The 23330-nt window shown below is 41.2% G+C and overlaps 1 protein-coding gene across 1 annotated transcript; it reads left to right on the top strand.

The window, feature by feature from the left end:
• The first annotated feature begins 444 nt into the window (after positions 1-444).
• LOC147333951 (uncharacterized) lies at positions 445-23330 on the top strand. Its single transcript, XM_086286682.1, has 5 exons — positions 445-544; positions 7382-7417; positions 11491-11757; positions 22404-22739; positions 22945-23330. Exons 1-5 carry the CDS (start codon positions 514-516, stop codon positions 23025-23027), a joined length of 753 nt encoding a protein of 250 aa, XP_086142808.1. The 5' UTR covers positions 445-513; the 3' UTR covers positions 23028-23330.

Below are 23330 nucleotides of genomic sequence, written 5' to 3'. Positions count from 1 at the left end.
AAACAAACAAATGCTGTTGAGAAACTATAATACATACATTACAATTAAAATTCTCAACAACAAAAACAACAACTGGTGCAAATATAAATATTATGTAAACAACTTAACAACCCTCAAAGTGTCTAAGTCACGTCACGTGACAGTGCAACATCTAAACACAAGAAGAGGACAGTCCAGTGACCTACGCCACATGACTGCTGCCGCAGGCGTGAGAATTTTAGGACAAATAGTTTTAAAAAGTAAAAACAATTAGTACAGAATCTTTCTGATCTAAATAGAAACTTCAGGCTGTTTCCTTCACGCTATTTTCCCCATCAGCGAGTGCATCATAAACATTTTCATATATTTGTATTATTGTTTTCTATTCTCTGTTTTTTTTTTTTATCATTTTTTACTGCCACCAAACAAAGGAAAAAACCAGGAAATATGATGAAACCACAACGGAGTCTGTCACAGGAAAGAGAAGGGCTTTAAAGCTGAGCTGAGGTTTCGATACCATTACCAAGAAAAACCATGAAGGAAATACATCTGCTGTCACTTCTCTGTAAGTACAATATGTTCCTTTATCTGTATGTACAAGACGTAATAATTACCTTAAACATTTTAACAGAAAACATGGCTGCAGTTCTGTTGTCTTCTCCAGCTTAAGCTGGGCATACCCTGTGCGATTTTTGGCCCATTTTGAGATGATTTTTCAGTTGTGCGACCATTTTGGGGATGAGCCCGAGTTCCGCCTTAATCATGTGTTGTGCATTGTGTAGTATACATGGGGTACTGAGAAGCAATTAACACCTCACGACCAGCTCCCGATTAGAGATCGTATGTTCACAAGAAAATCAAACCTGTTTGAAATCCTGGTTGCCACTTGTGAGGGTATTACACTGTTGATGCGAGGCCACAAGCCGATTTAACGCAACGTCTCACACTGCGCATGTAACACAGAAGCAGAAGTGAAAAAGATGAATCAGCATGGCAGTGCAGCATGTGATCTGGACACAAACAATGAAGGCAGAACTTGTAGAACTTCTACCACTTTATGTTAACAAGCTAAAATTTGGATGCACAGTGTGAGCACTCAGGTCGCATCAGAGGATCGGGCCGTATAGTGTGAGACCCTGCATCTTGACGTATGAACTTCTAACCCCTGCGATTCAGTCGTACAGTTTGAGCAGGAGCTGAATAACTTGACTGAAAAAAAAATTGCACAGTGTCTGCCCAGCTTTAGCTGGTCTGAAGCTTCAGTACCAGCAGTATTTCTAAAATTGTTCAGTGATGTTTTGACTTTTCTTTGTCTAAAATAAATAAATTAATGTTGAAGAGTTTTCAAAACATGATTTTCCTTTAAGTCAACTTCATGATAAGAAAACAAAGAATTGTATCTGCACTGAATGGATGCTTTAATTATATAAATGGATAAATGAATAAATGTTTCCCTCTCAACTAGTCCTAGGGAGAAGGAAGTTCAAACACATCTTCCGCCCTAAGACTCTTTTGATAGCAGCAATGTTTCCAGTTTCAAAAGAACTTTGACCTGTTAATCTCCACAAGGTAGTGACGAAGATTACTGTAAAAAAAAAAAAAATCTGTAGAAAAACTGAAAATTTTCTGGTAATTTTTTTGCCAGTAAATTTTCTGTTTTTTTACGGAAGTTGACGGACCTTTCTGTAAATGATAAAACAGAAAATTCTGTCGATTTACAGTGTACTCTCTATTATTTATGGACATTTCCTTCAGTTATAAAACGGAAAATTCGGTTTATTCACAGCATATTTTCTGTATCATTAACTGATATTTTCCGTAATAGAAAAATTGAAAGTTCTTTTTATATTACCATTTACAGGCACATCTTTTCACTGTAGTTCATTAAATGTAGTGCTTAGCACACAACAACATTGGTACAATTAATGTTAAATATTATTTTATTCTCTCAACTCAAAAACTATACTAAAATATGATGACAGCATCCATCTCATCATAAAATGACTAAACAGCTAATACACAGACAAAATAATGCACAAACTTTCAAATTTGAGCATTTTTATTTCCTTGAAACCAGGTTACCTTCATGTAAATGTGTTTATTTAAATTCATTCAAGTGGCTACCTGACAAACAAAAAATTTAATATTTAACGATATGTTCACATTTAATAATATCCAGAATATTAAGTTAGAATCACTGCCTCGTGGTAGTTTTGCCTCAGCCAAACAGTTAAGGTGTGGTTTACATCCATGTCTGTCCACTCATGATACAGTACACACGTAGTCAGTTATAGCCACTCACTTTGAGTACTGAAATGCAACTCACATTGGTGTGAACATTTTTGAAGGGTCACAAAGCTTACAATACTTACTGTACTTTGAGTCAAGATTTGTTGACTGTTTAAGTGGTGCTACATGAATAAAACTGAACAGATATAAAGAAGGTGTTCCTGAAATTTGGGAAAGTGTCAATGAAGTTGACCCGTGATCTACTTTTTTATGATATTGTCATTTAAATATGTTTTAATATCCTTCTTACAAAGAGTTCCGTGGAGCATTTAATTTTCTTAAATAGCTCTTGAATTTTGTTAGTTTCACATTCGTGATCAATGAACTCCCGTTGTGCACTGAAGTGCACATGTTGTAAAATGTTAATAAAATTAGTTAAAAAGAAAATTGTTTTTGCAATGTGTTTTTTACCAACCCAATACTTGATTTATATGAAAAAAAAAATCAAATTCAAAACACATTTTTTCCTGGGTCTCTGGAGATTAAATATCACCAGATAGTGCATTTTCTTTAAACTCTGTGAATCTCGGGCAACTCGACCTGTGTAAAGTGTTTTCAGCTGGGCGTTGTGTACCTGGAGTTGAGTGTTTTGACTGATGCACGAAACTGTATATTTTTAGACATAAGTTGTAACAGCCGCCATTTTCTTTGTATTTATTACATGGTGTGCTGCGGAGAAAAACCTGTTCTAATGTTTTAGTCTAAGGTTTATTTTGATCACCTGACGACTCTTTTTTGCTTCTCATTCATAAACTCTCTCCAGACTCTTTCATGTGATTCTTGCATAGGTGGTAGAAGAGGTTTGTCGTGTTTGAATCTGTGGTGGGGAACAGTTTGCAGCATAATTTGCGCAGTACAGTTTTCTGGTTTGTGTCAAACTTTTCAGAACCAAACCATGTCCATGCTACAGAGGTCCTTCTGTTTGAAGCTACCTGGTTCTGCCTCATCTTTAATTCAATTCAATTTTATTTATATAGCACCAGATCAAAACAACAGTCACCTCAAGGCACTTTATATTGTACAGTAGATCGTACAATAATACATACAGAGAAAAACCCAACAATCATATGACCCCTATGAGCAAGCACTTTGGCAACAGTGGGAAGGAAAAACTCCCTTTTAACAGGAAGAAACCTCCGGCAGAACCAGGCTCAGGGAGGGGCGGGGCCATCTGCTGCGACCGGTTGGGGTGAGAGAAGGAAGACAAGATAAAGACATGCTGTGGAAGAGAGACAGAGGTTAATAACAGATATGATTCAATGCAGAGAGGTCTATTAATACATAGTGAGTGAGAAAGGTGACTGGAAAGGAAAAACTCCCCGGCAGCCTACGTCTATTGCAGCATAATTAAGGGAGGATTCAGGGTCACCTGGTCCAGCCCTAACTATATGCTTTAGCAAAAAGGAAAGTTTTAAGCCTAATCTTAAAAGTAGAGATAGTGTCTGTCTCCTGAATCCAAACTGGAAGCTGGTTCCACAGAAGAGGGGCCTGAAAACTGAAGGCTCTGCCTCCCATTCTACTTTTAAATACTCTAGGAACAACAAGTAGGCTTGCAGAGCGAGAGCGAAGTGCTCTAATAGGGTGATATGGTACTACAAGGTCATTAAGATAAGATGGGGCCTGATTATTTAAGACCTTGTATGTGAGGAGCAGGATTTTGAATTCAATTCTGGATTTAACAGGAAGCCAATGAAGGGAAGCCAAAACAGGAGAAATCTGCTCTCTCTTTCTAGTCCCTGTCAGGACTCTTGCTGCAGCATTTTGGATTAGCTGAAGGCTTTTCAGTGAGTTTTTTGGACATCCTGATAATAATGAATTACAGTAGTCCAGCCTGGAAGTAATAAATGCATGAACTAGTTTTTCAGCGTCACTCTGAGACAGGATATTTCTAATTTTAGAGATGTTGCGCAAATGGAAGAAAGCAGTCTTACATATTTGTTTAATATGTGCATTGAAGGACATGTCCTGGTCAAAAATGACTCCAAGGTTCCTCACAGCGTTACTGGAGGCCAAGGTAATGCCATCCAGAGTAAGAATCTGGTTAGATACCATATTTCTAAGCTTTTCAGGGCCGAGTACAATAACCTCAGTTTTATCTGAATTAAGAAGCAGAAAGTTAGCGGCCATCCAGGTCTTTATGGCTATCCTAATTGTGCGTTTATAAAGTCAGCAAAAATGCACAGAAAAGAAGATCAGACACCAGCGAGGGAGGATAAGAAGGACAGACGCAACAACATTGTCATCCCCTATGTAGCCGGTGTATCAGAGAAACTCAGGAGAGTTTTCTCCAAGCACGACATCCCGGTGTATTTCAGACCCAGCAACACGCTCAGACAAAAACTGGTTCACCCGAAAGACAAAACTCCTAAACACAAACTTAACAATGTGGTGTATGCTGTACAGTGCAGCGAGGAATGCCCAGACCTCTACATTGGAGAGACCAAACAGCCACTTCACAAGCACATGGCACAACACAGAAGAGCCACCTCCACAGGACAAGACTCAGCTGTCCATCTGCATCTTAAGGATAAAGGACACTCTTCCGAGGATGCCAACGTTCACATTTTGGACAGAGAGGACAGATGGTTTGAAAGAGGACTGAAAGAAGCATCTATGTCCACTGTGAGCGACCATCTTTGAACAGAGGTGGTGGTTTAAGACACCAACTGTCTGCCATCTATAATCCAGTTTTGAGATCAATTCCCAGACGCCTTAACGCCCACTCACACCCTGGGCCATCTGACCTCAGGAATTCGCATGATAGGGTGGGGCCAGGTTTCACAATGAGCTCACCAGAAATCCTGGCTGATTGGGACCCACACCTGCTTTCACACTTTGGCTCATGTGATTAGAGGATCATCAGGGGGTCCTTTGTCCCTCTTTGGGGGGATACTCCCACTAGGTTTAAATCTGTGACTCCCCACCAATTGACCTTAGAACTGAAGAAGCTTCTCGGATGAGAGGTGAAACGTCTTCAAGCAACTCAAAGAAGTCCAGACGCTTTTCTTTGCAAGCTCCTTAGAGTACTACAAGGTCATTAAGATAAGATGGGGCCTGATTATTTAAGACCTTGTAGGCAAGAAGCAGGATTTTGAATTCAATTCTGGATTTAACAGGAAGCCAATGAAGGGAAGCCAATACAGGAGAAATATGCTCTCTCTTTGTAGTCCCTGTCAGGACTCTTGCTTCAGCATTTTGGATTAACCGAAGGTTTTTCAGTGAGTTTTTAAGACATCCTGATAATAATGAATTACAGTCGTCCAGCCTGGAAGTTTACTGGTCATGCTGCTATTTTCTGTGCATGCATCCACATGGTGACCATCTAATGATGAAAAAATATTGCCATAACAGTGTATTTTGTGACATCACGAAACAAAAAATAGCATATAATATGAAACGATAGATGTTTTCATTTCATCATCCGATATCTATCATATCAAACAGCCCTACAGAGGATTATAATACATGTAGAGCTGTATACACATAACAGCATTCTGTATCAACATAAGCAGTTTGTAATTAAAGAAACATACATACCTTGAAAAACTAAATCAACCACAACATTAAACTCACCTTGTTTCTGTAGAGAAGGTGATCAGGTTTTTTCTCATTTCCTGAGAGCAGCTGCTCTGGATCATCACCAGCTTGTATCTTCATCATTTTTTTCACTCGTTTTCACTTTCCTTTTCATTGCTCTGCCCTGGAAAACCAAAATGTGTGATCACATGTGAAATAAGTAAAAATTTTCCTCTGCAGGGTTTAGAGTGCTTCAATTAGTGATGGCTTCTCAAATAATCTAAGGATCTGAATTTTTAAGAAAGACACAAATGTCTCTGCTTATATAAGGCTAAAAGCTTGATATAGACATTACAGTTTATAGTATGTCACCATCCCCCACAAGGCATATAAAATAGACATAATTGTAAATGTGCTGAGGTGAAACTAAATAATATTACCACTACAGTCTGTTAACCACCAAATTAATCTATGCTGGTCAGCTAGCTAAAGTCCCAAATCAGAGGCTAACATTAGCATTTGTTAGCGTCAGCCAGGAAGTTCTGAGACTTAAATTAGGGTTAGTGTAAATTTGCCTGAAACCCTTTAAAGTGTACAGTAGAGCCAGCTGTAAAACATAGGTATTATTATATTACTTATTAGAGTCCTAAAATAATTTCTTCCTCTCTATACATTAGTAGAACCATGAAGTTTTTCACTTTTCCCAGTTACCTACATCGCTGACCTTAGCTGTCACAGCTGTGTAATACCCAGAGAGACGCAGACAGCTAACTATAGTATTTATGAAAACTGCCTGCCACTGGAGGGCAATACTGGTGGTATCTTAGCAAAAATGATTTTAACATTAACTAAAATGGAAAGCTTAAGTCATGTTAAACTTAAACAACGATTATTTTAAAAATGAGTCAGCAAAATATGCCTGACTTATCTGGAGACAGCGTGAAGCAGTTAACAAATAACAATTAACAATTCTTTCTAAATAAAAAAGATGATTCTTTTGAAAAATTTTATTTTAATAAAAGAAAGTATGAGTTTTAATATTTACCACAGAAATTTGAAGGCAGTTTCTCCAACTCCAAAATCCAGATGAAGCCTAAAAGAAGCCTAATGGCTGCTCTTGCTCTTACTTTTCCCTCCTTTTCGGGTTCTTTTTCCCACAATGCATTGCAGTAGTTGAAAAATACAGAAAAATACCTGTAAATGACTAATACGGAAAATTCCTTCACCTTCATACATTTTACTGTATTTTTACTGTACTGTATTTTTTGTGGCCTATTTCTGGCATTCACCAGTGGAAAACCTTAGGAGAGCAGGACCTAGATGTACACATTGATAGATTTAAAAAAAAAAAAAAAAAAAGAAAGAAAGCAAGTGGATGAAAGTAACCCTGACCATAAATGGGTCCCCTGAGACCAGGTGAGTATGAATCATTTAGCTTTAATATTAGGATGGGATTGATGATCTGAAGTAGATCAGCAACAGTCTCACAGAGAAAGAGTGAAGAGAAAAGAGTGGGTGGTAGTGTTGTGGAAGTTCAGAACTTCTGCTTTTTCCAAGTGTGAAAAATCTAAATAACGTGACTGTTGCCTCCTTTCAGTTCCCACTTTACTGCTGAGCTGCACAGGATATCAAGGTCAGTAACTTTCTTCTGTCAAACTTTGAAACTTATGAAATTTCAATGCAACAAAAGGACTGTATGAATATAATTACGATTTAATAGTGCAAAACTGTACTGCTGGTCCAGCTTTGATGCAGCTCAAAGATGTCACTCGTTTCATTTCATGAGAAATGCAGGATAACGGCCCCATAGCTTTCAGGAGAAATTTCTGACAATCACACAATCATCTATAAGTAAACACTGGTGACAGTGGGTAAAGAAAACTCCTTTATAACATTAAGAAACCTGCAACAGAACCAGGTTAAGGGAGGGACAGCCATCTGCAGTGACCAGCTGGGGGTGAGGAAAACACTGTGGGGGATGAATGACATGTAAGAGAGATGACCAAAAATGTTAACTTTTTAAGACAGGGTGTGTGTGTGTGTGTGTTTGTGAGTGTATTAGAAAATGATATCAAAAAGGTTATTTGTATTTAAACCGGTGACCACACAGGGCAGTGACAACGGGGATGACGCTGACTTTAACCTGATCCATGTGAAACGGCTCCTCCTCTCCCAAAGTCAGCCAACGGTGAGAAACCAGAAGCTCTCGACTGCCTGAATTTCAGCTAAAGCCCAACACCCTTAGCTGACAGTTTGAGCCATGAGGTGGGGCTCCTCCTTGAGGTTGCCCTACCCCTAACATTTACCAATCAGACAGCGGGGGGCACAGCCGATTAGAAACACTAATCAGCCGTTTATTGCCTTCTGAGGTGTTACGGGTTAGAGGTGCAGATAGAGCCCAAATAAACAGCACAATAAAATAGCCTGAAAATTCATTTGAGAAATCAGCTGAGAAAAAACAAGAACCTTTTTTCCATTAACATGACCATGAGATCCTATAACCTCTCCGTGTTCAGTCAGACAGCTGTCAGATGCTACAGGGTGTCTGCAGTGACACCCAAGAGGCATCAGATGCTAATATGTAGAGTGCAGAGACCTGATGAAGAAACTCTGGAGGAGCAATGAAATTCCTCCAGAGTCTGGGGTTATGCATTTAATTACTGAGCTACTGAGCTCTGTTTTTACCAGCTAAAAGTCAGTGAAGTTTTTGGGCTGTTAGTGACAAGGATCACATTGACTGCATCTGATTGGGCAGTTCTGAGTCTAATCGTCACCTGCAAGCTGCACAGAAGCCTGCAAGAGACACGTCAGCATGGAGACACCAGGATGAGAAATCCACTTACACAGACTCACTATCCCTCTGTGAAAGAGGAAGATCAACATCAGCCTCTAAATCTAATTAAAAGAGTTATAACCTATGGCCCTGGGAAATAGAAGTGCTGCCTTGTGCAAATGGGACTGCAGAGTCTCCATCAGATTACAGAGGACAGCGCTAATGCAGACGAGTTCATCAGCAGCCCTGTTTCATACGGTGCTCTGAATCCCTACACAGGAGTGGTTAAAAATGATGAGCGAAAAAGCCACAAAATTCAAAGAACTGTTTAGACGGAGCCAAAATTCAGTAGAGATAGTTGTGATTGGGAAAGCTCAGAGATGTTAAACGAAGCACTGCCTCTCAGCACCCCCATGCCCCCCTCCCAACTCTACACTTCTTTTTAAAAGAAGGTTATGCTAACCCCCAGCAGGTACTTTTCAACCTCATGCACTAGCTCAGGTTCCGTTCCCACCAGAGATGCGACATGCCTCGTCCCAGTCGCTAGTCTCTGTAGCAAGGGACTGGTCCGCCAGGGTCTTCGCCCCTGGCTGCCGCCCAGCACACATTGCACCCAACTGCTACGGCACCTACTGTGGGTGGAGGGCTCATGTAACTTTTTCAGGTTGCGCCCAGCCGTGGACTAAGGGCCGACCACCACCTACTTCATCGCTGACAAGAGAAATATTTCACTTTATATTTTTCAGAAAACATCAATTTCTCCTCCTCCTTAATGTAAAGCATTAAAGTCTTCCTCATTTAAGACATCTGACGTACACCCTGAAGATTCTTGTTTGTTTGCAAACAAAATTAATATCACTGTCTGTCCAAATGCTCCTAAATCTAAATGACCTAAATCCAATAGAAAATCTTTGGAGGGAGCTGAAACTCCGCGTTTCTCAGTGACAGCTCTGAAACCTGACAGATCTAGAGAAGATCTGTATGGAGGAGTGGGCCAAAATCCCTCCTGCAGTGTGTGCAAACCTGGTGAAGAACTACAGGAACCGTTTGACCTCTGTAATTGTTAACAAAGGCTTCTGTACCAAATATTTAAATGTTTTGACTCAAGTGATCAAATACTTATTTGACACAGTAATTCACAGATAAATTGTTCAGAAATCATGCAATGTGATTTCCAGATTTTTCTTTTTAGATTCTGTCTCTCACTGTGGAAATGCACCTATGCTGAAAATTGTAGACCCCTCCATGATCTCTAAGTAAGAGAAGTTGCAAAATCACAGGGTGATCAAATACTTATTGTCCTCACTGTATATAGCATTTGTGTAGCACTGCTGCTATATTTGTATTGCAGCAGTGCTACACAAATACATTCTTTAAAAGCCATACAATGTGATTTCCAGAATTGTTTCTTCAAAGCTGTCTATCACAGTGGGAATGCATCTACAATGTGTGCCTACCATGATTTCTAAGTGGGAGAACTTGCAAAATTGCTGGGAGTTCAAATACTTATGTTCCTCACTGTAAGTTTCACTTTTATTGTGATTATTTAATTCCTGTTAAACAAACGCAAATAAAACGAATCAAAGCCTTCCAACAGGGCATGCAGCCTCCAGCTCCCCCATCATCACTGCCCTGTGTTATCACAAAAATCACCGGTTTAATTACAAATATTATCGTTTTCTCATATACTCACACACACAAACACAAGTGTCTTAAAAAGAGAAAAAAAAAACAAACACATTTTGTCTTAAAAGTAAGATTATTTTTATTTATTTATTTATTATTTTTGCTTAAAATGACAAAAGCACACCATTATGAATTATTGTTCCATACATAATTTTAATTACTGTACATATCTCAAACAGTTATAAAATATAATAGTTTTATGATATGTCATAATTTATTTTGACTGTCATACATTTTTATTACTTCCACTGTCATAAATCAATGATCACTTTTGACACATTGTGTCTGGTCACCTCTCTCGTGTATTAGTGGTATATAGTGTAAACAAACAGGAAGTGAAAATAAATAAGTTGAAAAGAAAGTTCCCTGATAATAATGAATTACAGTCGTCCAGCCTGGAAGTAATAAATGCATGAACTAGTTTTTCAGCGTCACTCTGAGACAGGATATTTCTAATTTTAGAGATGTTGCACAAATGGAAGAAAGCAGTCTTACATATTTGTTTAATATGTGCGTTGAAGGACATGTCCTGGTCAAAAATTACTCCAAGGTTCATCACAGTGTTACTGGAGGCCAAGGTAATGCCATCCAGAGTAAGAATCTGCTTAGATACGACATTACTAAGATTTTCAGGGCCGAGTACAATAACCTCAGTTTGATCTGAATTAAGAAGCAGAAAGTTATCATCCAGGTCTTTATGTCTTTAAGACATGTGTGTTATCTAGCTAACATGTAGTGAGTCGTTTAATCTTTAAATGACATTTGTGGAATTTGCCCACTTCCTCTCACCCACCAGTGAAAGGAGAGGAAAGGGAGAGAATCCTGTGCATACACAGAAATGAAGAGCTGGCAGAAAGTGGACCCTCGAACAAATGCTCATCCTCTGAAAACTATGAGGTCTGCAAATGTTTTCACTGTCAGTAGCAGTAATTTCCACTGAACCAAATAATCCTAAAAATGTTTTTAAACCTTAAACCTATGAAGGCTGCAGGCCACAACGTGCTGGTCAAGCAACAAAGTTGTTCTTCATATTACTAAAATGTTGGAGCTTGTGCCTCTTCAGATGTTTGCTCTTCTCTGTGCAAATAGCCGAGGGGAAATGCCCGAAACCTCAGTCCTGATTCCACAGCTTTATTACATCAGCCTGGTAGAAAATAATTTTTCACTATCAAATCAGGCCACCAGGGGGCGGAGCGGTCCCAGAAGTTCAGTCGTGAGTGATATCCAACCTCTCTTCTTCCTCACAGCTCGTCTGATCGTGAGTCCCAACAGCTCTGATTTCTCTGAGGGAGATGTTGTTACTCTAATCTGTGAGGAGGACCAAAGCTCTTCTGATTGGACTGTGAGGAGAAACACAAGCAAACTGCAGAGGGCTGAGTGTGGAGATGGGAGGGTGAAAAAGAAACATGATCAATCATGTTCAATCACTATGCTGGTGCCTCACGACACCGGAGTTTACTGGTGTGAGTCCAGTAATGGTGTCATCAGTAACCTGGTTAATATCACAGTCACTGGTAAGCTGATCACTCTCACTTTACTTCTTATTGTGTTACACCCTGAAAAGGGGCTGAAAAGGGGATAAGTCAATGACGACGCTCAGACACGATGCTTCTCTTTCAGCAGCTTCATTGCGAATGATTCAGAAATATAAACATACATACAAAAGTATTAAACATCTTAACAACGATGTACAGTCTCTGTTAGTTGTAAGACAATATATCTCAAGACTGTTTCCTTTCCTTTTCTATAAGTTACAGATTAAATTGGATGTAAGAATTTACAAAAACAGCTTATGAATCAATAAACAAACTTAGATCATTAAATTGAAATGTACAGAAAATAAACAAAATATTCATATAAAAATACTAATAGGCATTTGTCCCTTCACACAAAATAAACATGGAGACACTTGCTTTGGGCAGTTAGTGTATTAAGTTCATGCCTTGTTGGCTTTTCATTCCTCATTTTGCACTGCATTATTGGGCCAATATTTCCATCGTCTTGCTGTGCTTGTTTGATCTCTGTAACCGAAAATTGGTTGTGTGGTTCTTCACTCACTGATGTACACTGGAGACGGGTGAGTATGGGGCAGACCATTGGTGAGTTGAAATCTGGAGTCTCCACAACTTGGGTTATTGCTGCCACACAATCTGAACCCACTTCCTCTGTACACTGTTCCATCATTTCCTCTATCTCAACAGGCATTCTTGAAAGACTGTCAGCATCCACATTCTCTCTACCTGGGCGATATCGGATGGTGAAATGGAAGTCTGCAAGCTCTGCCACCCATCTACATCCAGTTGCATTTAGCTTGGCACTTGAAAGGATGTAGGTGAGGGGGTTATTGTCAGTGAACACAGTGAAAGTAGGCGCATAATAAAGATGATCTCTGAATTTCTCTGTGACGGCCCACTTCAGTGCGAGAAACTCCAGTTAGTTTCGTTCAGCTGCAGTCAATGTCCGGGAGCCATAAGCAATCACACGGAGTTTATTATCTTGTTGTTGGTATAGAACTGCTCCGAGGCCTTGAGCTGAGGCATCGGTATGGAGGATGAATGGTTTAGAAAAATCTGGGAACCCGAGGACTGGTGGCTCAACTAGGCAGTCTATTAGTCGTTCCAATATGCGCTGATGTTCTTCAGTCCACACAATTGACTTGTGTGATGGAACCCCTTTACTCTTTCTTGTGACTTGTTTTGTGTTTGTCTGGTTTTGGGATGCATTGTTATCTTCTGTTGTGCCCTTCAACAAGCTATACAGTGGACCTGCAATACGGGAGAAGTCCCGTATGTACTGCCTATAGTAACTTAACAAACCCAAGACAGTTCGCAGCTCTCCCACATTGCTTGGTCTCCTGTCCTTCAAGGCTGTCACTGCATTGGTGTCAGCTGGATCAATTTTGCTACCTTCGGCTGAAACAATTCTCCCTAGATAGCGAACCTCGTGTTTGAATAATTCACATTTACTGGGTTTAAGCTTGATTCCATACTTCCTCAGTAGTTGAAGCACTTTTCTGACATGATTGATATGGTCATCAAATGAATGACTGTACACTAGAGTGTCATCAAGGTAGGGTACACAGATGTTGTCTCGCACCTCTTCCAGACACTCTTCCATGCAGCGTTGGAAGGCTGCAGGTGCATTCATCAGCCCGAATGGAATCCTTATCCATTCGTACAGGCCCCATGGTGTCACAGAAGCAGTTAAAGGTCGGCTGCCTTCATCCATAAAGCCCTGATGGTAGGCCTTGCCTTGGTCTAACAATGAAAACCATGAGTTGCCACCAAGACTGTCGAGAATGTCCTGCACTCGAGGGATTGGTTGTCTGTCTGGATGAGTCTTTTTGTTTAGTTCTCTGTAATCTATACAGAGACGTAAGCTGCCGTCCTTCTTTCTCACGCAGACAACTGGTGAGGCATAAGATGAGTTGGATTTCTTGACCCATCCTTGGGCAATAAGGTTGTGCAGATACTCTTTCATCTCTTTGTATAGCGGCTTTGGTACCGACAGGTAAGTGCGTGCTACAGGATCCATATCCTTCAATGATATCTTCAGTTTCAACTTGTCGATACATCCAATATCATCATCTGCTTTGGAAGGAAGGAAGGAAGGAAGGAAGGAAGGAAGAGCATTCCTCACGGAGCATCTTTTGTACCACCCCCCTTTCAGATTCACTCAGGTGCGTAAGGTCAATTGGTGGGTCCCATGAGGTGTCAGGAATTTGCTCACTCTCTGCATTCACTTGATTCACCAATAATGGGGAGCACTGGTCAGATTTCTCTAAAACCGTCGCTGGGTACACAGCTTGAATTTGCTCTAAGGTGCCCACAACAGTTTTTCCTGACAGCTCAATATCGTGATCAGTGGGATTTTGCACATCAAGAACAATATAGGGGGGGACCCCCCTTCTGAGTTCTACTAGTGTCTCACAAAACTCCAGACCTCCAGCCCACTGAGGGTTTATGTCAGGCTCAAAGAGAAGTGTAGTGTCTTTCTTCAGCGGGCGGGTCTGCACCTTACAGTCGATCTGAACAGAAGTGTGTTTGGGTACAATGACTTTCTCTTTTGTTGTTCTCACAACAAAATCATGTGATTGTTTAGCAGTCACTAAATCAATAAAGGTTGTGACATTTTCTCTTTTAAGGCAAGGGAAAGCCCCTCTTAATGCCTCGTGCAGCTGCTCAGTTCTTTCAGCATCCATTTGCTCTATAGTACTAGTTTTCAGTATTTGCTCAATGACATTAAAGCCTAGAATGGGCTGCGAAAGACTTCCGCCTTTCATCACTAACATGGGGACTACAAGTTCTTTAGGGTTTGCTCCCTCAGCAGCTAGACCAAAAATGACTTCAATGAAACCCTTGTAAGGGATGTTTTGACCATTAGCAGCTGAGATTTTTAAATCGTCAGGTGCATCAAGTAACTGAGAAACATCTCTTAATTTCTCATGTGGTAAATACTTCTTTTTCCACTCTTCATCAACAATACACACTTGGGAGCCTGTATCCCATAAGGCTTGAATTTGGTGGCCTTGTATATAACAGTCAACTATACACTGTTTCCCAACAAGAGCAACAAGATGGGACTGGCTGTCCACCCTTCTGGGGTGAATAACACTTGCCTTTGGGTGCGTGTGCTGATTTACTTGAGGCTGAGAGTGTTTGTTGCATTGTTTTCTGTGTCTGGGCCAGTGCTCAGCTTGGCACATCTTAGAACAATAAGTGGTTTTTTTACAAGATGCACACCTTCTGAGTCTTTTGAATTTTCCCAGAACACCACAGTAAGAGCAAAGCTGTTGGGACGTTACACTATTATTGGTTACTCCCTGTCCCGTGGGGGCAACCACTGTCCGTTTAAAGGTTGATCTTTGTCTGGTCTAGTTAGTTTCGCCCTGCAGCCTGCAAGAAAGTGTTCACTACTACCACATCGATAGCTATGGTTGCAGTACTCAGTCCCACTTTGCTGGCAGCCAAAGCATTTCCTTAGGCGTGCTCGGTTTACAGCAGGATATTGACGTTGTGGTGCAAACCTCTGTTGATACTGGGCTGTATCACCTCTCCGTCCAGGTCCCACAGGAGGCCAGTAGTTTTGTGGCAGATGCTCAAGATGAGAAAAGGGAACACATTCTGGTGCTGCAAGTGAGGCAGAATACTGTGTTTGTGCCGGACTAGGCTGTTGAATTATTTCTTTGATTTGTGCGACTTCAGCTCCAAGATTTTTCAATAATGCCATGTCAGAACGGATTTATTTAAGTTCATTTAGTAGGTCAGGCTGAGCTTTGCTGATGGATTCAGGTTTTAGGTTTTTCCCTTTTTTATCTGCAGGGGTGTCAGACTGAAGTGAATGCACAGTGGTTGGCCGCTGCTGGGAGAGTAACTTCTTTTTATTTTGTCTCTCTGCTTCATTTGCACAGGCAACATTGAGTTTCTCAAGGAGGAGCTCATCACTGGTTGCGGTTTCCTGTAGATAGGGCTGGAGGTCACTCTTAATGTTATCATTTTGCAGGCCTGTCAGAACTGTATGAAGGAACATGCTCTGTACAAGCACAGGATCATATCTTAAGCCAGATTCAGCTTCTTGCGATGCAAACAGAATTTTCTGTCTTAAGTCTAGGACACGGATTAAGAAAGTTTGTGGGGTTTCTTTAATGCTTTGGACCTCTGACGTGAGTTTTTTGTAAAGTTCTGTTGCACCTCGTTCTTGGTAGTGGGACCTTAGAATCCTCCTCAGGGTAGGCAATGTAAGGTTGGTTTTGCCCTCTAGGTAGCTACGCAATTGTAAGCCTGGTGCTATTGCCCTAATTACTGCATCAACTATTTCTATTTCAGGGACTCCTTTGCTGATGCCTTGTTCAATCTGATGAGCTAGGCTGGAGAAAGTTAGTTTATCCTTTTGGCCGGGCTCACCAATCTGACCTGATATTTTGAATTCTCTGCCCCACGGTAGTGTCAGAAAAGGTGGAGTGGTTTGTTTAGCACTATTGTCCCCCACACTCATCGACAGTTTGACTGTACTAGGTTGCTTCGCCTTGTTCTGTCGTGATAATGCAAGAGCCAACTGAAGCGTCTCTATTTCCTTTATCAGTTGTTCTTCTACTGAGGCCTCACCAACCTGTTCCTGCACCTCATCTGTCTGGTTAGTATCTGAGGTTTTGTGTCCCGATGTACCGTTCTGAGCAGCCTGTTGCAACTCAAAAATTTTGTCTTTCAAAATCAGTAGCTCAGACATTCCCTCATCTTCAAGCTCACCCAGCTCCTCTCTTTCTAAGTGCTGTATTATATAGGAAATGAGAGAGGAACAACTTTTACCCGATACCCTTTCAAGTTTTGAACCAGCAATATTTAGGAAATCACAAACTTCGATCAAAATGTCTCTTGTCACTGTATACAATGCACCAGCAACTTCTAACTTCAGGTCCTCTAGCCCTGAAGACTCCATTTCAGTCTGTGACTTGTGGAAAAGATTAGTGTGATGTAAGACCTCTTTGCAGAAGAGTCAGTGCAGCTTCCCTGGCACCAGTAGTTAACCTCAGGTTGCATGCAGGCCCCTCTGCGTAACTGTCGAAACCAGCACACTGTATCTCCCACCGTGGTATTTGATGTGAGAGGTTGAATGATGACTGGGGCGTCTATCTGGGACAGCGGGCCCTCATCACATTCATCCCAGCGGTGCCTCCAAAATGTTACACCCTGAAAAGGGGCTGAAAAGGGGATAAGTCAATGACGACGCTCAGACACGATGCTTCTCTTTCAGCAGCTTCATTGCGAATGAGGCATCTGAGCTCCCCCTTCTGGCAACGGCAGGCATAACTAATCAATCATGATCACTAAATCACATGGATTATTCCCCAGGCTCGACAAGTGGATCACAGATTGCATTTTACACAGGTTGTAGTCACATTAAGGATTATTATCCGGTTGAACATAGTCATGAACTCTTTTAACTATTTTAGCCTGTGTTACATTACGTCTCTTAATGGGACTTCTTTTACCCTTGTTTATACATTTACATATTTGAAATAAATTGAATAATATATTGGGTAACTTTTAACCACAACTTTTTACTCCATTATGAACTTCAACAAATAATCAATCTATCACAATTGCATCCACAAATTGAGCTGAACATGCAGGTACATAGATTCTGTGCTGTTCTTCACTGATCACCTACCTGACTGACAGAGTAATGAAGGACTTCCCTCCCTCGGTGCTTCTTAATGTGTGAGGATATTCTCCATTACTGAGTTAAGACTTCCTTATTTAGATCTAAGCTCTGGATTATCTTGCACGTCTCGTGGCTCCCAAATGTCTCTTAAGTTATTATCCTCTGTAGCCTCATACTTTAGCTTTACTTGGCAAATGTGAATGCTTTGTGTGCTGACAAACCCTTTTGCATGTAGTGTTTTTATGAAAAGCCTTATAATTGCCTAATTTTGTGTTTTTGTTCTGTTACAAAAGCAGGCATTCTTACTGTTGTTTAATATTTTACTCAAACCTTTAAGTTTAATTCAACACAAAAAGCCCCACTGTAAACAAATCCACAGAACAGAACCAAACTCAGCAGCCAAACAGTTTGTCCTCAGAGCAGGTTGACATTCAGAAAAACCAGCTGCCTCAGCTTGGATGGGCTGATGTGGTTTCTCCTTAGTATCTGCCCAGTTTTTGAGAAGACCCTCCAAAGGAACAGATGTTGCCACAATGCACAGTTTCCCCTCCATCACCTTCAACAGGTAGGGAAAGACTGTGGCCTTGGCCTCCCACCAGCTCTGTGGGCCTTCTCCTTGTTGGATGAGGGGCTCCTCAAGATAACATTTCATCTCCATCATAACATCAGCTGTAGTATTTCTCTTTGCAGCATCTCCTGTAGCTCTTTCATCAAAGAGGCTCCACACAGCAGACGTCTGTGGCTCCTCCTTCACTTGGCCCTGTAATGGTGGAGCTGGGTGGGAGTGCACTTTGCTGCTGCAGTTATTCTCTGAAGTGCCTTGTAAACAGCTCTGTTGTCACTGAATGCAAGCTTTTTAAAGCTACCATCCAGTGATGCAGCTTCTGAGTGGACGGTGTTGAACTCCACACACAGAAATTTCCGGCCCATGAACAAAGAGCTGCAACCACTTCCTTCACTTTCTGCACGGTTACTGCCAGTTGGTGTTGGGCTGTTGCTCACTGAAGACCTTTGCAAAGCAGGAGCACTTTGGAGGCTGTGACACAGCTGAAGGAGAGAAAACTGCAACTTTTAGAATTTGTTATTTTCTTTATTATTATGTGGCGTACAGCTTTTTGCAATTTAGTTTTGTCAATCATATATGTTGTTTTCGCTATTAGTGACTGAATAGTAGTAGAGAAAAAACAACTGTCCTAGCTACCTGTCTGCATTTATCTCCACGGTCACCTCCTATGGTTGCAGGATGGTGCAGACCTCAGCTCCCATTTCTCTTGACTCAACGTATCAACAGGTGCATTGATCAGGGCCGGGGTAGAGATGAAGACATAGTTTGTTTCAAGAATGTGTTTCAACATATGAAATGTTGGGTTCCACCTGGTGGCACATTCTTGTTTGGGCCTCAGTTCAGGCAACTCTGTCTGCCGCTGTGTGGACTTCAGCCTCTCTGCAGCTACTGTGCTTCTGTGGATAAACTTCAAAATTACCCTTTCCACGGTTGTTTTCACCACCTTCATTAGGTTTAATGTATGAGCCAGACATGGGTGGTGGGTCCACTTCAGAATTGGTTTGGTGATGTTTGCAGCATTATCACTCACACAGCACTTTGTCCTGTACTTGCCACTCTTAATAGCTCCTCTACCAAGATTTCTGCAGTGTGTCTGTCAGTGATATGAAAGCAGTCCAGCAGGCAAAATGTCATCTTGTAATTTTCGATGAAGTGACAGACATGAAAGAGCAGGTGGTTGTAGACAGTGGCGTGTCTAGAAAATTTTTGTTGGGGGGGCCAGGTAGGGGCACAGATTTGGAGAAGGGTGGCAGATGTAATTGGCAGATAATGTTAAAAACAATTCTACCAACCGTTAACCATAATTCAATAACCCTGTAAACCTAATAACCGAATGCGCTTTTAACTCTTATTAGAATGAGATTTTAACCACTACGGTGCAAAGTTTTTAGATACTGCGTTGATAAAGTACAAGAGATAAAATCAGTCAGTGTTTATTCAGCAGTCAAGGACATCAATATTTGCATAGTATTTTTACTGACATGTAGTGCACATATGTTTTGGGCAAAATCATTTTTGAATATTAAAATACGAACATCTGTAACAAACAATTGACAAATTAGCCAATGCCAATGCAAAACTTTATCTGCCTAATAAAAAAAGAAGATAATCTTCTCACAAACTGGTGTTTGATTTTGAAACAGGAAAAAAGTGGAGAAACAACTGAAAAGACTAACATTTGAATAAAACCTGAAAGCAAGTAAATACTTTCTATGCTGCCTTATGGTAAACTTTGGTAATATTGATAAAGAACAACACTGGCTGATGATGAAATACAGTCAGGTGGCATGGTGACACTGCCAGTATTAAGCTGCAGGGCTGGACTGGGACAAAAAATCGGGCATTTTGACTACAGACCGGCCCACCAGGTATTAAAGCCATAAAGCCTTTGAATGAAAACAAATGCTGTTGTGACAGTGATGCATAGCTGGACTGGCCATCGGGCATACCGGGCATTTGCCCGGTGGGCCGCTGGCGATTTTTTGTTTTTATGGGCCGATGGATTTTTTTTAATTTTTTTTATTTTTTTAGGAAGGGTATATGTAATGAAAGGTGTTGGATTGGCCAATTGGTCATGATCGACTCTGGGCTGGACCAATTACAGCCGAGGAGGCCGGATGCACCCTCCCCCTTGTTTAGCAATCACGTGATTTTCGCGCATTGCATGCCGGGAACTAGTGGCAAAACAAACCAAGTACCGCTGCACCGCAAAACGTTCATTCTCCGGTTCCAATACCTTCTTGTTTTTTCTTTGCTGCACAAAAAAGGAATGTACAAAACAAAAGGAGAACAATGCCGGTCCCTACAAAGACAGGCTCGACGAAAAGACAAAGAAAAGATACGAGGAAAAAATCAAAGGAGTGAAAGGGTCAGACCCTTACGAGCACACAGAGTGGACAAAAGACGTCAGCGTGCTGCCCAACTTTCACCACGCTCATATTTATAATCATACGGTTCTTGGAGTGAGTGCATATGTAACCAATACGTCTACTCACCAAAGAATGAGTGAAGCAATATGGATAACAGCAGAGGACAATTTATTTAGGGTCTGATGGCAATTTACCATCGGTATCCAGCACTTTAAAGGATTGATGGACTGGAGCACATCTGTCCTTAACATACCCTCTTAAACATCAGCTTGACACTGATATATCAAAGGAAACTTAACCGACTTTAAGTGCAAATGTTTCAACCTGAACAACTTAAAACCTCTCTGGGATACAATGTAAACAAAGACAAGAAGAAGAAAAAATATTTCCATCAATAGTCACTTTTCCTAACCAGGAGACAAGTGAATATATTATGTAAAGAGTCTTTTTTCTCAGTCCTGGGGTTGTAACACCACAACCTCCTCAGTCCGTAATCAAAGAGTGTCTATTTGACAATAACCAAAATGTCTTTGGATAGTCTTTGTGAATGAAAACAAAACAAAAAAAAACAAATGGTATTAGCTGGCCAGCAAAATAAAGAGAGTGTATGGCACTGAGTGCGGGCGTGTGTGTGAGTACTTCGGTCCAAATAATCAAGGTCCGGATGGATGAAGGGATGGCGGCCGCTTGTCCTTTAATGGCACCAGTAAGGCAGCACAGTAGTAAGGCAGCACAGCAGCGAGGCAGCACAGCAGTAAGGCAGCACAGCAGCGAAGCGTCTGGCAGGAGAACGAACAATAGTCCTTTTCAAGGCTACTGCAGAAGGCGATATTCCCCGCTAGCTCACCCCAGCTTGCTCTCTGGCACAGCTACAAGCCACGTGAGCTTATAACCCTATAGTGACATACGAACTTGGCTACCAACGTCCGCTTAGCATGGCGGCTAATTGTCGAGCTTGCTAGCTTAGCCTCGATTAGCGATTAGCACCTTAATAACCATTACTACACATCACATCATAGCAAACACATGATAACACATGGAATAGTATAATATACATACGAAACAGATTTTTACCTGGCAGGAGAACGAACAATAGTCCTTTTCAAGGCTACTGCAGAAGGCGATATTCCCCGCTAGCTCACCCCAGCTTGCTCTCTGGCACAGCTACAAGCCACGTGAGCTCATAGCCCCTCCCACTAGATAACCAAATTAACACTGGGTTACACATACACTCATGAAGTTTAGTAACTTCAGGTCACTGCAACAAGCCCAGGTACAGTTTACCGACGGATGGGTGCAGGACCTTGAAATGCACCGTGTAGAAAGTAAAGACCATCGTACGAACAAAGGTAAGTTTACCAGTCTCACAAATCGTCGTCATAAATACACATTCGTTAACCGTTTATTAATATAACCTTTGAGCTCAACGGTAATTAATTAGTAGTGGAAATAATTTCTGGTTCATTACAGAAATGTAGCAGTGACAATAATATTGTATGCTGTAATCGTACTGGACAATTAGTGATACAAAACAACTGTTTTCTCCTGTGAATAAAAGTATGTTTTTGTCAATGTACCATAATAACAGAAGCGAAACGCAATATTGTGTCAGGACAATTCACTATTTATGCACAATAAATAAAGGAGCATAGCGCCACAATTTCTGTTCAGCGCCAGACTTGCTTGTAACCTATATCACCAATTATGTTAAGAAAAATGAGGCATTAACTACAACAAAACTCTGACCTTTGTGGGAATGCTTGGAGCAGACTAACATGTGAGCTGGAGTGTTCTGGGACGTTATATTTGGTATATCCAGACCATCCGTCGGCTCTTACTTCGGAAACATGGCTTAAAAAACTTTCTCTTCAACGACGTAATCCGATAAAAAAAAGATCTCTTTACCCGTCGGCTTCCCGTGGCTGTCATGCGACCGGCTATTGCAGTTAATAATACAACAGCTTCTTGACATTTTTGTCACAAGTGACTCTGATTGGCTGCTGCAGAAATGAGCAGTTGTACTTTGACCTTTAACCTCTCTGCTCTGTGTTGTTTCCTCTTTCAGGCCCCAAAACCATCACAGCTGAGTCTGGACAGAACGCCACTCTGACATGTCGAGCTCCAAACAACAACATCATAGTTGTAAAGTGGAGCAGAGCTGACCTGGGAGATGAATATGTGTTTTTGTACAAGGATGAGCAGTTTTATCCAGACGACCAGCATCCATCTTTTAAGAACCGGGTGGATCTGCAGGACAGACAGATGAAGGATGGAGACGTGTCTTTGATTCTGAAGGATGTGACGGTTAATGATGCTGGAACATACATGTGTCATGTTGTCCAGCGAGTGAGAGGACCTGTGACTCTAATCAACAGCACCAACCTGACAGTTGTTCCTCCAGGTGAGTGAGTAGAGTTGAGTGTGTGTGTGATCAGAGGTGAAGCTGCTTCCTGGTTGTTGATCAGACTTTGTAGAAAGCAGCTGGTCTGAGTCATGTGATCAGAGTGCAGCAGATAATGTCTGACAGCAGTTTGAAGAGCAAATGGATTCTGTTCTGTTCTTCATCATCACCTACCTGACACCTCACACCTGTTTCTCACCTGCAGGTCACACAGGAGGATCTGTTGGACTGAAGGTCAGCCTGTCAGTTCCTGCTGTGCTTCTTGTTGCTGCTGTTTTCTTGATGTAGAGAAAACAAAAACAACAAAGAATCAGGATCCAGCCTCATGTTGAGCTGCAGCAAAATAAAATGTCTGAATCTTTTTAAATCAGCACTCTTAGTCTCCCGCTGGTGGTTTCAGCGTTGTCAGTGAACCTGGGGAACCTGAGATGATGCTGGTAACAGAAATCAAAGGTAGCGAACAGCAGACAGGGATCAGCTGCAGGTTTAATACACGTCCTGAATTTGGTTTAGTTTGAAGTTTCTGTAAAATAAAACCAAACGTTGTGATTTGTCTCTTTATGAATAAAGTTGAATTGAATTTCTCTCTGA

The sequence above is a fragment of the Aulonocara sp. 'chitande type north' Nkhata Bay genome, linkage group LG3 (assembly GCF_057382095.1).
Source record: "Aulonocara sp. 'chitande type north' Nkhata Bay isolate Kocher_YH1m ecotype deep benthic linkage group LG3, A_spYH_male_GT1.1, whole genome shotgun sequence".
Taxonomy (NCBI): domain Eukaryota; kingdom Metazoa; phylum Chordata; class Actinopteri; order Cichliformes; family Cichlidae; genus Aulonocara; species Aulonocara sp. 'chitande type north' Nkhata Bay.
This window is presented reverse-complemented; position numbering and strand designations above follow the sequence as displayed.

Coding starts and splice junctions, on each gene's coding strand:
- LOC147333951 (XM_086286682.1), top strand. CDS start 514: ATGAAGGAAATACATCTGCTGTCACTTCTCT. Junction 545..7,381: donor ACATCTGCTGTCACTTCTCT/GTAAGTACAATA, acceptor GCCTCCTTTCAG/TTCCCACTTTACTGCTGAGC. Junction 7,418..11,490: donor GAGCTGCACAGGATATCAAG/GTCAGTAACTTT, acceptor TCTTCCTCACAG/CTCGTCTGATCGTGAGTCCC.